The sequence below is a fragment of the Amblyomma maculatum genome, chromosome 8 (genome assembly GCF_055883805.1).
Source record: "Amblyomma maculatum isolate TAMU_Amacu chromosome 8, ASM5588380v1, whole genome shotgun sequence".
Lineage (NCBI taxonomy): Eukaryota > Metazoa > Arthropoda > Arachnida > Ixodida > Ixodidae > Amblyomma > Amblyomma maculatum.
Window position 1 is genome coordinate 116214286 of NC_139351.1, and position 17911 is coordinate 116232196.

A 17911-nucleotide genomic window follows, 5' to 3' on the forward strand; every position below is an offset into this window, starting at 1 on the left:
TAAGCATCGCCGTCCTTTATATCGTCCCTCTCTTCTTCTGTCGCTGCTACACCATATAGTCGCGGGGAGATAAGAACGCCGCCGAATAAAAAAATCCGGATTCGCTGGTATAGGCGTGCACAACAACCTTCTTTTCCGATCGGTCGCCGTCTCGAAGCAGGACCACCCCTGGAGCGCGCGGCGCGCATAACCAAACAGGCCAGTCGTTGCCGGCCCGCTCCACATTGCAGGCAAGCGGGTGAGCGAGCTAGCGCCGCGCGTCTTACACATGCTTTGCAAGGCATTAGATGCAAGCACGCACACTGTGAAGAAAAGGCGACACCCTGTAAACTCCGGTCTCACTAAATCGCTGCAGCGCGGTGCAGGCCGGCCTGATGCTGAGCAGCTAAAGGACGGATGAACTAGCTCAGCTGTTCGCATATTCTTCATAATTTCGATTTGGCTTTCTTTCGTAGGTTATCGTGGGAGGCTGGCAAACCGTCCAATCAAAGTATGGTGCAATACGCGCGCACCCTGGTGCGCTTTTTCCCTGATTGGTTGAAGTCCACTATATCTTCCACATTGATGCACGGTTCCAGTCAGAGACCGAGTTTAGGCGTGGCCGGCGTGGCCGCACTACCAGCGTCTCCCCATCGCGCGCTCTTCATGTAGTAGTGATGGGAAGAACAGCGCCACGCGACCGCAGCGCCTCTAGTAGCCGCCAATGTCCGGCGGTCACGCAGAGGAGAGCTCCGCACCCCGTGACGACGCAGACGTCGACGCCTTGGTCCATAAACCCCGATTCTCTGGGGCGGCGAGATTTCTTTTTTTCTTGTTTCTCGCTCTCTCCGCAAGCAGCCATGGCTTCTTTGGTCTGCCGCTGTCACTGTCGATGCTCGCGCAGCAGTTGTACGCGTGCAAGCGGCAGTCGCCGGCGTCGTGGCGGAGGCTGTCAACGGACCGTTTGTCACCGCTTCCTCCGACCGCTAGGGGGAGCGGCGAATGCATGCCCGCAATACCTGCACGCTGCTCGTCGCGTGCTGTTTCTCGTCTGCTGTGCGTGTCCTGAGAATGTTATTGTTGCGTGTTGCGGCCTTGCGCACTCTTAACTCGAACATGCAAGACACGCTTCGGGGCTGCTTTGTTATGCACGGGAGGCAGGTTGTTTAGGAAGTGAATGGTGGCGCTTTTGGGAAGCTGCTGCCAGGTTGAACACGTGTATGGCGCCGTCACCGAAGAAAAAATCGAGGCTTCGACTGGTGCCGGAGAAATGAAAAGATATTTGAAGCGCGTTCTTGTGAAAGAAACACCAGGCGAAGGAAAATGAATGCGCAAGGAGTGAGGGAAGATGATGCGCTTATAGCAAACTTAGTAAAACTGTGCTTTTGAGTCTTATTTTCGGCTTTTGTCAATTTTACTTTCCGCTGAGGAAGCGTGGCAGGCCTGCGCGCCAGCCACAGAAGAGCAGGCTGTGCACATCGCGTAGCTGAACGCACGAAACACTGGCTTTTGCAGCACACTGTGTGTATAGCAGAGTACGGTTGTTTTGCGAGAGGAATCCGGCCACAGCAAAACGCAAACACTGATCGGGTCAGCGATTATTTGGCTCCTTGCGCCCGTTTTCACCGTTCACAATAGTTCAACTCCAGGACAGTCGGGTACGCAAACGTACAAAAGCGTTCTCTTGAGGTTTTCATGCGTCGATATGAAAGGAAGCTTTATTTACCACTGGCCATTATGGGCCGTAGAACCGTAGGCCATGGTTTCCTTCTAAAAGTTGTGTGTGTGTGTGTGTGTGTGTGTGTGTGTGTGTGTGTGTGTGTGTGTGTGTGTGTGTGTGTGTGTGTGTGTGTGTGTGTGTGTGTGTGTGTGTGTGTGTGTGTGTGTGTGTGTGTGTGTGTGTGTGTGTGTGTGTGAGAGAGAGAGAGAGAAAGAGAGAGAGTGAATGAGTGAGCGAGCAGCGAACTAACGAAAGGCTGACTGACTGACTGTCCGAATGAATGAATGAATGAATGAATGAATGAATGAATGAATGAATGAATGAATGAATGAATGAATGAATGAGCGGGATCGCATGTCTCGTTGCTATCCACTCCAGCACGGTGAGGAATTTGCAGACATCCAAACCACTAGAAACGTGGCCGCTCTCGCGATATCAGAGCACGCGTAGCTTTTCTTTAGTTCAAGATGAGTGCTACAAACTTCGGGCGACCTGTATTCTCCGATTTTGTCGTTTGGCCGGAGCACTGCATAGACTGCATGTCGCGTTACCTAACCTAACTCGGCCCTTTCTTTCCTGCTTCTTTCGTTTATGGCTCAGTCTCCACGTGCAAAATAACGAAGAGGACGAAAAGCTGACTGCCTGGCACTCAGGCGGCCCGAGTCGTATAGGTACACGTGTAAATATATTTGCAAAGGCAACAGGAAAAGGGATTAGGTTAGCTTTTGAATGTCAGCTTCTCTGACTGATTTGAGGAGCGATAGAAGGCGACACGATAAGCTGAGAGCCGACAGCCGACAAACATGTCACGACGTGAGTGGGAAAACCCCCGAGCGTTCCACGGTCAAGGATCAAGGACATGGTAAAGCGCTGTGTTGCTGAAATAGAAGGTAGAAGAAAATGAATTTGGCGAAAATTTGCTAATAAAGAAAACACTTTTCTCGCCTTATTCGTAAGTCTCCGAGATATTCGTCTCTCATGTGTTTTGTATCGGATATGGAGACTGACCACGTTGGTCACTATCTGTCAGCGACAGGGTCGCAAGTGTAGTTGTCATTAGGCACCAGTGAAAAAACCCTATGAGTCACAATAACCTCATACAAATTCTCATATTCAACTCATACTATTCTCATACAAATCTCACAAATTCTCATACTAAACTCATTCATCATATCAGGAATATATGAGAATTATTGAGATTTGTATGAGTTTAGTATGAGAAATCTGTATGAGGTTATTGTGACTTATACAGTTTTTTTTTTTTTTTCACTAGGGCAGCGCCACATTTTTGCGCGTTTTAACTTGTGAAAACAATTTTCTCGTCATATATGGGATTGATTAGCTGCCTCAGAATTTTAAAGTAAAGAAAAATCGAACCATTACCCGACCGCTACTTCAAAATATAGAGACATGCATAGCGGAGTAAGAACAAGGTGGCTCCATGCAGTATGCTCAAGAAGTACTTTGCTTTGGGCTAGTTGGTTCATGGTCCTGTTATTTTGGTGTTCCTTCCTTGTCCTCGTCCCTTTCGCGCCGTCCTCATAATCCACTTCAACCGTGCAGTATTTCTGGCGTTAGCTTTCATTCCAGTAGACATGAAAATGAAGTAAAGCGGAGAAATTGTAGCCAGGCTAAACAATCGAAATTAGTGTGGGGCGCTGGCTTTCTGGAACATTGGTGAGTCTTATAATTAATTAGTCTATATACCGCACATTCTCAGAGTAAGGCCGATTCCGACTGGCCGTGCATAGGACCACTATGCCACCGCCACTGTCCGTAACCGAACACGGAGATTCCTTGGCTTCGGGTAATGTGGCAGTAATAAAATGGCTTCGTGAGCTATTGAACAGCGATAGCGTGGCGCCCTAATTTACCTCCGAAATCTATATGATGCCCACAAAGGTTACCAACGTTTAGGGAGCAAAGCGAAGGACGTCGAAGTGAGGTCACCGAGACAGGAAGGTGCGTGGTAGTCTCGGTGAACATCCGCTCTACACCACGCTACGGACACGAGATATAGGGAGCTGACCGTGAAATCCGCGGTGACCGCGCGTGCCCTCGCATCAATGTCAATCGACCCTCCCGATCCCCCCCCCCCCCCCATCGCTTAGACGTATGACGCCATTTCCCATCTTTTTCAATGCCGCATTAACCGCGAATGTTACTCCACGGGAACGTGAAGATGTAATTTATGACGCTCCAGTAAAACTTGGATTTCACAAAAACTGCTTCTCTTCACGGCTTGGAATGGAAAATGAGGGCCGGATATTCCACTTGCTTGTTTCTTGCCTCCACTACTTTTTCCAGAGCGTTCGATTATGATATGCCTTTTAATGCGTCGTACAACTGGGACGTCTTCGCGCGCACCCACGAAGGTTACCAACGTTTAGGGGACAAAGCGAAGGAAGTCGAAGTGAGGTCACCGAGGCAGGAAGGTGCGTGGTAGTCTCGGTGAACATCCGCGCTACACCACGCTACGGACACGAGATATAGGGAGCTGACCGTGAAGTCCACAGTGACCGCGCGTGCCCTCGCATCAATGTCAATCGACCCTCCCGATCCCCCCCCCCCCTCGCTTAGACATATGACGCCATTTCCCATCTTTTTCAATGCCGCATTAACCGCGAATGTTACTCCACGGGAACGTGAAGATATAATTTCTGACGCTCCAGTAAAACTTGGGTTTCACAAAAACTGCTTCTCTACACGGCGTGGAATGGGAAATGAGGGCCGGATATTCCATTTACTTGTTTCTTGCCTCCACTGCTTTTTCCAGAGCGTTCGATTATGATATGCCTTTTAATGCGCCGTACAACTGGGACGTCTTCGCACGCATCTTCGAAGTTGCGCTGAGCACGCGCGCCAATTTTCCGCCGCCTTCGCATCGAAGAGTGCTGAACGACGGCAGTAGTAAAACAAAAGGAAATAAGCGCGCGACGCAGCCAACACGACTTCGACTCCTCACGCCTTCGGTTTCTCGATCCTGTTCCACTTCGGGACTGTTACGGGATCAAGCAGAGAGCGCGTGTTCGCGCGATCTACACTAAGGCAGCTCTCGTGCCTGTAGGCGCAACACAACAGAAGAAGCAAAAGTGCGCTGTTGTGCGGAAGGGGCGGCCAAGACCGAGCGATCCATCTACCGCCTCACACGGTTTAGAAAGGCGTGGAGGGGGTGCTACCGTTATGCGGGCGCAACAAAAGGCGCGGACGGCTGCCGTTTTCGAAGTGAGAAAGGACCAGGAAGGGAGGCGCGGAAGTTGAACTTCTACTACTTCTACCCAGGCGCACGCCCTCCTTCAAGCGCCCTCACTACACTGACGCCTTTTGGCGCCCTTCTCGTCCGAGAGGGAGCCAGTCACGAACACTGACGTCACAAATCTGAACTGGCAGCGGTAGTGGCTGTATAGATTTATCACCCCAATGGAGCACTAATTAGACTATCGGAGGCGCCGTAGTGGAGAGCACTGGATCGATCAGTTTCGACAATTTCAGACTCATTAACGCGCACTGACACCACACAGGTAAATATCATTTCACTTTTCAAATCGAGGCACTTACAGAGCTGACTCTCAGCTGTGTTTGGTGTCCGTGGTAGGCTAAATAAAACGCAGCCATTGTTTCCCAGTCAGGCCTGTAGGAAGGTTATGTACTCAACGCAATACACTGGGTTCATTGCGATCTCACGTGATAGAATAAAAAAAGAAGATAGCCTCACATTAGGAGCTACATAGGTCACCTTCTACATAGGTCGACCAGAAGGTGTTACGGCGCGTATTTCTATCAGCACTTTAAAATTTATTATTTAGCACTTTAAAAATTTATATAGGAAAAAAAGCGTAGTAGGGGGCGGCAGAAGGTTAGGTGGGCGGATGAGGTTAAGAAGTTCGCAGGGGTCAAGTGGATGCAGCTAGCACAGAACCGGGTTAATTGGAGAAATATGGGAGAGGCCTTCGCCCTGCAGTGGGTACAGTCAGGCTGATGATGATGATGACCCTTAAAGATGTCGCCCTGTTCCAGGGTAAACCCCTTGTGTGTTAAGCAGCCTTGCTTCGTGGTCGGTATTAACGTACTCAGGCCACAGCGCGTCGCGGCCCTCGCGGTGTTCATGGCTCTGCTTCAGCGGCCTGCGAAATTCGGAAAGCATTTCAGCCTTTCTATTTCTTATGCGCCCCTCTTCCTTTTTTCTCACCAACCGGAATATCGTATTAATTAACCGCCTTGCCTTATTTCTCTCTCCGTCTTTTTCTCATAGGTTGCGACCACCGGGACTGTCGAGCACCCTTCCCAGTCGAAAGAAAATGTTTACAGAACCGTGTCAAAAATACGACAAAATAATCCGTAGTTCCGAAGTTTGCGACAAAATTTCTGTCGTGAACGTCAGGATTCTTCCTTTAGTCTGTAGTACTCACCATTAGTACTAGATGTTTCTTTTTTCTATTACTTTTCTGTGAGCTGTAGTTCTGTAGTACTTTTCTGATGTAACTATACAGAAAATTCTCACGGTACTACAGAAATTCCTGTTGTCACAGTAGGTTACCTGTCATAAACAGCACAGAAATTCTGTCGTGACAACAGAAAAATTTCTGCAGTTTTTCTGAGTGGGTTTAAAACACTTATAAGAGCATTAAAATTTTCACAGTGAATTTTTCGATCTCAATGTACACTTCGATCTATCAGTTTCAGTCAGCTTCAAAACGCCTCGAAGTTTATTCATGCTTATAAATGAGCCATCATTTGCGGCCTGATCTGCATTAATTAAATCTCCAGTGTTTATTTGGTTGCGTAATGACGGTGGCGCCACTTGGTAAGCTGACCAAATTGGTATGACTATATTAGCGATTACGAGCGCACTACACCTGTATAGAGCCACGTGACGTGCTCAGGAACCAGCGCCAGGAAAGCGCTTGACCATTTTTGTAGGAGCGCCGCTGCTGGAGACGTCCTCTAAAAACATCGCATCGCCCCCACCGACACCCACTTGGTCTTTGTATGTGCGTGTACGTTCCTTTCGACTTCTTTTTCACTTTCTGATCGCACCACTTCGACCGCTGCCCACGGCTTATACACTCGTCCACTTGTCATTGAGCCAGAATGTTTGTCTTCGCGGTGCTCGCTCATTTTTGCTTGCGCCCTTCCTTAAGTGACGTCTCGGGCCCTACGGGCACTATAAGATGACAAAGTGCGATTATGCAAACGCAAGCAAAGGCAATCACGTTTAAATACGCATCTGTCTTTCCGTTTGCGAACAACGATTTCTCAACGCCGCAGCACGCGACTTTGGCAAACCGTTTCCTATATCGATTACGCGAAGATGCAGCAAGTCGAGGACCATTTCTATACGGCAGTAAAAAGGGTTGAAATTTGGGACTTTCACTGACCGTGCGCGGACACGGAGAGAGTTCTGACGAAACAGGTCCGTTTGATTTGGTTTTGAACTTGGAACAGAAAGCTTAATGATCATCAGCTGTACCTTTTCAGCTTTTACACCAAACGAGTCATAGAGGCAACATTTATAAAGCCTTCTTATTTTGATTAATGGGGTAACGTTTTAAGTCAGGGAGGAATGCTCCTGCACTCTACTGACCGAAAAAAATCTGACGTACTATAGTTGAGACGCACGTACAGAGTCGTTCACTAATGAGAACATGCGAGCAGACAGCTCCTCTCTTCAAAGCGCGTCATTGTGTTTGATGCCGTCGCACATCGAAGTAATTGTGGCGCAGGCCCGGAAGGACTTGAAGGTGAATTGAGGGGCCTGCCACTTCGCTTCAGTGCGCTTACGAGGAGGACGCAATTGGTGATTTGCAGAGAGCGACAACCTACTTGCATGTTAGTGGACGATCGCGTACATCGTATACAGCCTTTTCAGACTGGCCGATGATCGTCTGGAAGCGCGTGTGTAGTTAGCGCTGCTCCGTCAACGTTTGCATCGAGTGCGGTACAGAGGTCAGCCCTCTTTATCCAGATCGCTTGCCCCCTCTTATGCAGTCGCAGAGGAGCAGAGAAGAGCGTCATACCTGCGTAGCCGCGGGCGCGTAAGATGCAACCTTCGCCCGGCGCCGATGGTTAGAAGGCTTCGCTCTCTTAACGCGCGCGATGTGTTACAATCGGCCGGCTGCACCTCGTTCACTTTCGCTAATCGTGCGAAGTGCTGCAAGAACGAGCCACCTTTGGTGTGATCGCTAGACAGAGGCGGGGGAGAGAGAAAGCCGCGCTGGGCTAGACGGCGGCGCACAAGGTCTATACCTCCGGGGAGCTGCGATAAACGCTCCTTTGCACGCCAAGCCAGAATAACATCAACAGCAGCAGACAACTCCGCAAAGAGTAGTACAGACAAACTAAAACGGTACAAAGAGGTAGGTATTAAGTCCACACACACACAAAAAAAAAAGAGGAAAAAGAAATAAAATAGAAATAACAAGGGAAATCAAAAGGGAGGCGGATAAATAGAGCTACTCAAGTATGCACACGGTTGAGCACAGAGTATAGATACTCATCTGAACTGGAAGAATTTGCGTAGAATGTAAACTGGTTTATATGAAAGGGAAATACATCTTCAAGGAGGACATCTCACACTTCTCTGTGGACACCTGAACCTTCCTGTATGAAAAGGTGTAAAGTTGCAAGTGAAATATGAGAGAAACAGGTGCCGTAAGGGTGGGCTTCGTAACAATTTCGACCAGCTGGACTGGACGTGTATTGAATATTTTGCCTAAAGATTTCAATTGATGTCACATATAATAAATAAATAAATTGGCTTACGGGAAAGGAAATGCGCTGCAATCTCTCACACTTTTTCCACGGACACTTGAACCGTTCCGTAACAGAAACGATGAAGGAGTGGAAAGGAAGAAATTGATGCCGGAGTAAAGGGCTTCGGAGTAATTTCGACCACCTGCGAATCTTTAACGCCCACTGATATCGCTTAGCACACGGAGTCCTCTTCGTTTTGCCTCCATCGAAACGGAGCCGCCGGTGGTCGGGTTCGACCCCGGATAATTCGGTAGCCTCTTTACCACAGAGCCACCGCGGCGGCCCGGTGTATGCCGCATGGAGGAAAACTGGTTTTTAGGAAACAAAAAGGACCCCGCCGCAGTGGTACAGTGGTAATACGCCCCACTACTGTACCGAGTTCCTGAGTTCGACCCCGGCCACTGGCGGCTACGTTTCGATGGAGGCGAAACGGAGAGGCGTCCGTGTGCTGTACGATGTCAGTGCACGTTCCTCAGGTGGTCGAAATTACTCCGCAGCCCTCCACTACAGCTCCTTTTTTTTTTTCTATTTCCACTTTCACTCCCACCTTCCTCCCTTCCTTTACGGCGCGCTTCAAGTGTCCACAGTACGCGTGTCAGATACTGCGCCTTCCCTATCCTGTGAACCAATTATTATTATTAAAGACGTATTTGTCTTGCTTATCGGTTTGGCCCTCAGCCGCGCCATGAATGGAACGAATGATGAAAGGAGCGAAGTAAGAAAGAGGTGCCATGTTGGAGGGCTCTGGAATAATTTCGACCGCCTGAACATATTTAAGATGCGCTAGCATCGCACAGCTGACGGGCGTCATTTGTGTTTCGTTTCCATGGAAGCGCGGAATTTGGTCAGGAAAGGAAAAGTACGTGGCAGTCGTACCACTCCCCATGGACTCCTGCACTGTGCCGGGATGATAGGGATTGGACGGGAATAGATAATGAGCCGCCGTCTATAGTGGAGCTACGCTTCTGATTATTTTAACGTGCTGCGGCCGAGATTCGATCTTATGGCCTCGCTATCGACAAACCCTACATTATTCGAGTAGCCACGGTGCGGCAACAATTTCGCAGTAGTACTAAATTGACTGGTCGTATTTTTTTTTTTTTCGTTTGTTCCCCCGTTTGTCTTCTGTGAGCAAAAAAAAAAAAAGGAAAGAGAAGAAAAATGAATATGTACAGAACACAGCTCCAAGCGACATCATAAACTCCCAACGACAAGAAAAACTCTACACAGAGCCAGTTGGAACGTTGCATAACGAACTTAGGCATACAAACCGCATTCGGGCGCAAGCACGCGAGCTCGCTAGCTCGTTTGCAAGAGGACAAGCCGTTCCGGTTCACTTTCAACCATGGCGCCGATAATAAAGCGAGCGGCCCCGTTCGCTTGCCGCGTGGCCGAGAAGAGAGTGACGGCTCCCCAAAAAGGCCGCGCTGTGTTCTGCGTTAAAGGAAACGCCTAATGAAACGTCGCCAAGAGCGTTGTTCTGTCTCGGCATGTAGCTTACCGAGCATCCAGTTGAGGGTCCTTCGCAAAACACCTTCACACGCACTGCTTAGAGTCAGTCGTTTCTATCTATCCTTTCTTCGGTCGCTTTTCTTTTTCTTTCTTTCTTTCTTTCTTTCTTTCTTTCTTTCTTTCTTTCTTTCTTTCTTTCTTTCTTTCTTTCTTTCTTTCTTTCATTGCTGTGCTTCTATTCATCCATCCTTTTTTTTTTCGTTCCTTTTTACGTTCCTGCCTTCTTTCGCTTTCTTCCTCGCAGTTTCTTGGTTGTGCTTCTTTCCTTTATTTTCTTTACATCCCTGGGGCACCGTCGGTGGCCTGACGCGGTTAGCGGAAATTGCGCGCGCATTTTGTTATGGCTCATTAAGCAAAGCCATATCTTGCCTGTTACTGCGCTCGCGTGCGCCGAGTTGCCCTTGACTGAATTTCGCGTTCTCCGTAAAAAGCAAGCAAACGTAGGTGAAGAAAGGCCACAGGGGTCGTCCCTTCTTGGCTTTCGTTGTGTTACGCGCGCTGCCCGCGGGGTGGATGAACTCCGGATGCTCGCGGCGCCGGCTCGGCAAAGGGGTGCCTTTCTTTCGCTTTGTCTTATTCCTTACCGTTCGTGGAAGCTTCGCGATGTGCGGCTTCGTCGATAACATCGAAGCCCTGTGGTTAGCCGACCGTCCTGCTTCTTCTCTCCAGCTCCCGTTCCTCTCCCTCCTCTAACTCTTACCGAATGCGCACGGGCTTTGTAGTTTCGACAGTTCTGCCGTCACTGTTTCTCGCTCATATTCTCCAGCTCCTTTTGTATACCTAGGCTACAGCGCAGCCGTTAAATAACAATTTAATTCTTGTATTCATGACATGTAGCTTTATGCATTTATTAAACCCTAATCATTGTAGTCGCTTGTTATAGTTTCATCTGTTCGTTTCTGTCCCCGTTCGTTCGTTCCTGTAATACATCGGTTGCAGTAAAATATGGAGAAAACTGAATTAGAAACTATGATATGGCATAGTATGGTATGGTATGGTATGGTATGGTATGGTATGGGGGGGGGGGGGGGTATAGTATGGCATGGTATGGTATGGGGGTATGGTATGGGGGTATGGTACGGTATGGTATGGTATGGTTTGGTATGGGGTTTGGTGCTGCGCAAAGAAAGTGATAAAATCACAATTTAGAAAGGTGTTAGGCAATGAGACACGATCTCCCCAGTGCTGTTTTCAGCTTGCTTAGAGTATGTATTCAAAGGCATGGAACAGGAGCAGTTAGGCATCAGGGTCGGTGGAGAATATCTCAGTAATCTGCGGTTCGCTGACGACATTGCTTTGTTAAGAAACTCGGGGGAACAACTGCAACTAATGATAAATTATCTAGACAGGAGAAGCAGAAAAGTAGGCCTAAAGATTAATATGCAGAAGACTAAGGTAATTCTGAACAGCCTGGGAAAGGAACAGCAGTTTAAGATAGATAGCGAAGCGTTGGAAGTGGTAGGCGAATATGTCTACTTAGGACAGGTATACTGACCGCAGATCCGGACCACGAAAGGGAAATAACTAGGAGAATAAGATTGGGATGGAGCGCATTTGGAAAATACTCAAATATAATGACTAGCAGCTTACCGACCGGTATCATTCAAGACGAAAGTCTGTAGCAGTTGCATCCTACCTGTATGTGGCTGAAACATGAAGCTTAACGAAAAGGGTTCTACTTAAGTTGAGGACAACTCAGATGGCCATGGAATGGAAAATGGTAGGTGTAGCGTTAAGAAATAGGTAGCGTGCAGAGTGGGTTGGAGAAATAACTCAGTTACTGACATTTTGGTCGAAATTAAGGCAAAAAAATGGACATAGGCAGGGCATATAGCTCGAAGAGAGGATAACCGGTCTCTAAGAGTAACCAATTGGATTCGGAGGGAAGGAAAGCGTACCAGGGAGCGGCTGAAAGTTAGGTGGGTGGATGAGATTAAGAAATTCGAAGGGGTCAAGTGGATGCAGCTAGCACACGACCGGGTTAAGTGGAGAAGCATGAGAGAGTCATCGGCCCTGTAGTGGGTATAATACGGCTGATGATGATGATGATGCCGTGGTATGGTTTCACGTCCCGAAGGAGCACGTGAGTTATGAAGGGGATCGTAGTCGGCAGCTCGAGGTTAACTTCTGGGCTCAGCTCAGTTCAGTCGTTCAGTCGTGTCCGACTCTTCGTGACCCTATGGACCATATCACGCCACGCTTTCCGGTCATGGACCATATCACGCCACATCACATAACTTCATCTGCAGCGCCTCGAGGATGCCATCTAACCATCGCGTTCGCTGCCTACCCCTTCTCCGGTGACCCTCAACCTTTCCCAACATCAAATCTTTCTCCAGCGACTCCTCTCTTCTCATCAGATGACCAAAGTAGCTGAGCTTTAACTTTAGAATTTGACCCTCCAATGAGCAGTCAGGGTTTATGCTGCCTGGATATAAAATTAACCGAACCCTCAACTATACTCTTTCCATTTTAACCCCCTTTTTCGGGAAATGAAATCACACCACACTGTTCGTATTTTGTTTGCCTCATTTTTTACCGTGACAGTTGCATTTGGGATCTTTGCGTGCGTCGTTTGCGTAAATGAGGAAGACAAAAAAATTTCTACTTTAAATGGACGCGACCACCTTTCCAGCTAGTGAGAACGAGGCTCTTGGCAGACAATAAACGTTCGCTCTCTGATTTGCGTCACGTTTGCACGTAACGTGAGCGCCTAGATCTATCGCTCACAGAACAAAAATATCGCCCCGTAAAAGCGGCAGCAAAGATAAGTTTCCTACGGGTCCGTTCTGGCAGGTATATTTGCGACATGCCCCAGAAAGAGCAGACGACCGGTGTACACTACGCTCAGACCATTCGAAATGACTTCCGACCTCGTCTAATTCCACGCCGCCGCCGTCCTCATATTCCAGGAAATGACGACAACCTCATCCTCTTCTGAGCGTTGCTTCTTCTGTGTATTCTTCCGCTCCACGATAAGGCACTGAATTGGAGATCGGCGCGATATACGGACAGAATGAGAGACCTTTAAAACCCCGGTGTACACAGGAAGGCCGACCGAGAGAAACGCGTACACGGAAAACTTTTCTGCTAAAATAACAAGACAAAAAAAAAAAAATGAAACGCGGTATTGTGCCGCCGGAATTCTAAGAAGCTACCCGCACACTGAATCCCGAGATGAACAAAAAAGTAAACAGAAACGATGAAAGAAGAGAACTTTGGAAAGAGAGCGAAAGGTCTGTGATTATCCGAAAAAAGTCCGGCGCGGCGCGACGCGTTTAAAAACGGGCCGACGGAAGCTGTCCGGCTCGGAATTTTTGATGCCCTTCTTTTTTCGGAAGCGTGACGAGCGGTTCTCGAATGCGCCATTTTTTTTTTGTCTTCTTTCTTTCTTTCTTTTTTTTTTTTTTTTTTTTCAGAATGTCTATGCCAGCTCTGGCCGAGCCTTTCACTCATGGTTCTAAGGCATGCCCAGGTCTTTAGATCTCCGTGCCAGCCGCCGCGGCATAATGAACGCAAGGTGTGTCAGTAAAGAATATAAATAGCCTTTAAACAGATGGGCTCACAGAGCCACGCCCACAAAATGTTTTTTGTGTCGTGGCAAGTTGCGCTCCTCAGCCGCCGAGCAGATCGAGAGCACAGTTGCACGTGGGAAATGAATCGCACTTTTTCATGCGGCCGCCATAGCACCGTATGTAAGTGTGAAGTTTCAGTGTTTGCTCCACTACCTCCTGCAGTAGCCCCTCTCGGGCTGGCAGCGTACTGACAATAAAATAACATAATAAATACGGTATAGTATTCATGTGCATTGTATTTATACGTTCGATACCTATCTCTTGGAACTATATAACGTGCGTATTATGCAGTACCATATAGCCCCTATATGCGCAACAGTGCAGTATTAATATATAATACTCTATAAACACTATATTACCTTTATGCAGACGGATAGAGATTTGGGCGAAATGTTGGCGTCGTCTTGATAGCAGCAGCGCGGACTACGAGAAGGTGAAAGGGGACTTCACGTGTTGTTTTTCGCGCTATTATACTTTCAAGATGATACCTTTATGCAATTTAGTATCGTCTATTCGGTTGCATACCCCTTCATATAGCTATATACGGCGCTATAGTATCGGTACCGTATAGTGTCGCCTATCGGTGCTACATACAATTTGTTTCATCCAGTATTTTGTCGGTCAACTTGCATCGTGTATAGGTAGCTAGTATATGGTACTGTAGCGCCGATTATAAAGGAGGTGCCGATAGAGCATACTATCTGCACTGTAGCACCTTAATTATGCGGTACTATGTATGTATGTATGTATGTATGTATGTATGTATGTATGTATGTATGTATGTATGTATGTATGTATGTATGTATGTATGTATGTATGTATGTATGTATGTATGTATGTATGTATGTATGTATGTATGTATGTATGTATGTATGTATGTATGTATGTATGTATGTATGTATGTATGTATGTATGTATGTATGTATGTACTTTCACAGTAGCGCTCAATACGGTACACAGCCATCTTCAAAGCGCACGTCAAAAGAGAGCAAAATCTTGTTCTATAGCAATGAAACCGCGTCTTGAAAGGGAGCCAACTCTTTCCGTTGCACCACTTTCGAGGCGTATCCCTCACCTTCCTTTTCTAATCGACGATGGCCGCCCCGCCCCGCCCCGCACTGATCCGACCACCACCCGTTCTTTCCTTTTCCAGGCCGTTATTTCGATGGCAAAACGGTCAGTTGGCGGTCGCCCACGGCTATGTGGAAGCCCTATCAGGCCGGCGGTTGCATTGGCAAACATTTATTCCCAGTCAGCCTGTGCGGGATTGTGTGTGTGTGCGTGTGAGTGAGCGCTGTACCGGTGTGCCGCAGCGCTCGAGCGCGGTCGCGTGCGGCGAATTGCGCTCGTTCGTCTGTGACCCGAGACGCCGGCGGCAGGGACCGGCAACGTTTCAAGAGCGGCTGCGTTACGTGCACGCCACGAACGACGCGGTCAGCGCTGCGTTCAAACGCACAAACGGTATTACGCGCCGCTCCACTCAGATATGTATCGCCGAACTTGAGCAGCTGGAGCACTGGCGGTGACTGCTGAACGCCAGCGCTGGCGCTAGGACGTTGCTGGGATGTTGCTGGGACGTAGTGTTTCCCATGCACCGTGTAAATGTTGCGATGAAACAGGTGGTCACGATAGGCTCGACAGCACCACCCTGACTGAACGAGTGACATGATATATAATTCAGCCGCAGTGTAAAAAAACGGATGTCGCTTAAGCTTCGGCTTAAAAGTGAATCGCGATAGCACCTTTTTCTTCTTTTCGTGTTTCTATCTTCTAATGAACACCACATGCAGTCTCATACACGTATACGTCACACACACAGCACAACGCGTTCTCTAGGCCCTCCTAGCTCTAACACGCTTGGTCCATTAAACCTTTGTTGCCATTTGTAGCACGCTCATTCGGTATGCAGATAGCCTCGGTTTGTTCTCCAACGCCGAGAATTGCACCACATGGTTTTATAGAATTATGTATATCCACATTACGGGAACCTCCTCGCCAAGTTTGACTTCATTAGGGCCCTCCTCTGATTTGATCACTTTATCCTCAGAATCTCGAATCCTTATTTCGGGTGGACGCCGGACACCCCCGGATTTTATGCTCCACGAGCTCCTTAACGTACGCTTTACCGCTAACACCGAACAGAACATTACGCAGTTCCAGCTATAACGAAGACGTTCGGTGAGGTGATTTGAGATACTTCTTTCGAGCTTCGTGTAAATTACATCGTACGTCACGTCAAGAAACGGCAATAAGAAATGGAGAGGTTGAGTTTGTGACTTCAGAGGAGAACGAGAAGGTGGCGTCGTAGAACAGGTCATGAAAGCTTTTTCATCTTGCTGAAGCAAGTTTTCAAATATATATAAACTATTTTTCCGAATTACTTGATTGAATGCAATGTAAGTGGCTGGAAACACCAGTTGTCACTTCTACTTGCAGCTCAGCGATATGTTGGCCGTAAAGAACGCGGTGTATTCTTTACGACATACATGTTTACTGCATTGTTGAAAGCTGTAGCTTCTATCTAATCTACGCAACAACGTGACGTTCCGTAGCAACTGTCTCCGGCGTTATCTAGGTAAAATTGTGAAGGCCCTCAGCAAAGATTGTATTCATCCAGGTTGACCTTTTAGTGATGTTATTTTTGGACGCTTCGATCTGCTTTGTATTTATGTTTCAGTTCGATAAAACAAAGTATTCTTCTTCCTAGCAACGAATAATGACGTCCTCAGTATTTCCTTATACGCGAGGCTTATTACTTATGGACATAGATCTCTAGTAGTATGTTCTTTCTGATTTTCCGAGCTCTCCTCACAGTGTCGACTTAGTGTCTGCGAGGTACATTAAATAGTTGAAAAAAAAAATCAGAATGACACACCATTCGCTATTATGTTTTAACAATTATCGTCGGTAGTAAAAGACATCAACTTCTTATTATACTAGAGCAGAATGATAAATGCATCACCGCTGTGCGCCAACTCACCTGCGGTGCCTGACTGTTCGGCTTTCCCGCACTCACGGAAGACGCCGGGTGCAGGCCAAGCAGAGATGCTGTGAGGAGTACCAAGATCACGTCAACACACGCGCACAACCTCATCGCGTAGTCGATGTGAAGGCGGCCCACGCCACGATGAGGAAAAAAAAAAAAAGGCAGAAAAAACACTTTCAGTCACACCTCCTCGAATTCGTACCACACGCGAGAACGATTCTCTGCATTATCTGTCTCTCGCCGCATAATCTTTTTCCAGCCTGTAAACACAGGCAAAAAATATTGAGATAGAAAGCGAAACTATAGCAAGAAGGCGAGATGCGGTGGTGGGTCTCTTGAGCGTCTTATGATTCTTTGGAAGAAGATGAGGCAAAAACTGCGTTCTTCTTTAGTTTGCGCTTCTTCGTTGACAGCTTTGCCCGCTTTTTCATCCACAATTTCGCGAGCTGCCGTCTAACTTCACTTTGAGGGCGCAGGTCTCACGCGCGAGACTTAGATGACAAGGGACAAGAGGGGACAGGGATCATAGGATGATGCATCGAAGAGACACCGCGTCGCTGGGAGGAGGACTCGTTGTTGTCAGTCCCGAGTTAATCCAGCGAAGTGCCGAGGCTCCAGTGCAGCTAATATGTTAACTATAAAGTATCCTCCGGCTGGCACGACTTGCAGCAGGATGTCAGCGGCTGGTCGACGCGTGGCTGCGGCAAGGTACTTTGTGGTGGACGTTGTAGAGCGCGCGCGAACCGGCGGCGAAACGCGCGCGCTAACGCACGGACACACGCCGAAGCCAGAGACCGACTGTGCCCTTTCGCCGACAAACGCCGTCCGACCAAACGGCGGCGGTCGGCTTACGCACTCTTTCTTTAACCCTTGCAGCAACGGCAGCGCGGAGGAGAGAACTAGGCATCCTCTCCATCCTCAGGTCTCTGAGAGCAACATCCACGCTCCCTTCCCCCTTCCACCGTTTTCTCTCTCTCATCCCCTCTCGCTGCCTCCGAAAAAAGTGCACTCTCACCTTCTGAGTCCTCACCCTCTTTGCCCTCTCTCTTCCTCCCAGAGTCAAAAGAAGGTCAGAAGGCGCGAGAAAGAGCGCGATTTGGCGAGAGGAGGCAAAGGGGATTGCGGTGAAGTTCGCTCAACGCTCGCTTGGGGATTCTATGTTTTAAGTAATCAGCCAAGGAGAAGCTGGGGATTCAGAGTCAAACGGGACGGTTCGAAAGCGAACGTTATAGAACCCCACGTGGACGAAACTAATCAAGAGCCGAACATTGTGCATGTCGTTACATCAGGTTCGCTTTGTCCAGCACAACACGTAGTTTTATTTTTCTACGAATATGGTCCAATTAACCAGTCAGAAAATCCTGCTTCAATCAGGAGCCCCCGTTG

At 48.1% G+C, this 17911-nt stretch overlaps 1 protein-coding gene across 1 annotated transcript in view; it reads right to left on the reverse strand.

The window, feature by feature from the left end:
- Nucleotides 1-17347, reverse strand: part of LOC146182250 (A disintegrin and metalloproteinase with thrombospondin motifs 18-like) — a 155348-nt gene extending 138001 nt beyond the window's left edge. The window contains exon 1 of the mRNA XM_084577309.1: nt 16520-17347. Coding sequence (XP_084433435.1) covers nt 16520-16633 — 114 coding nt within the window. The 5' untranslated portion in view covers nt 16634-17347. The remainder of the gene's footprint in view (nt 1-16519) is intronic.
- Nucleotides 17348-17911: the final 564 nt, after the last annotated feature.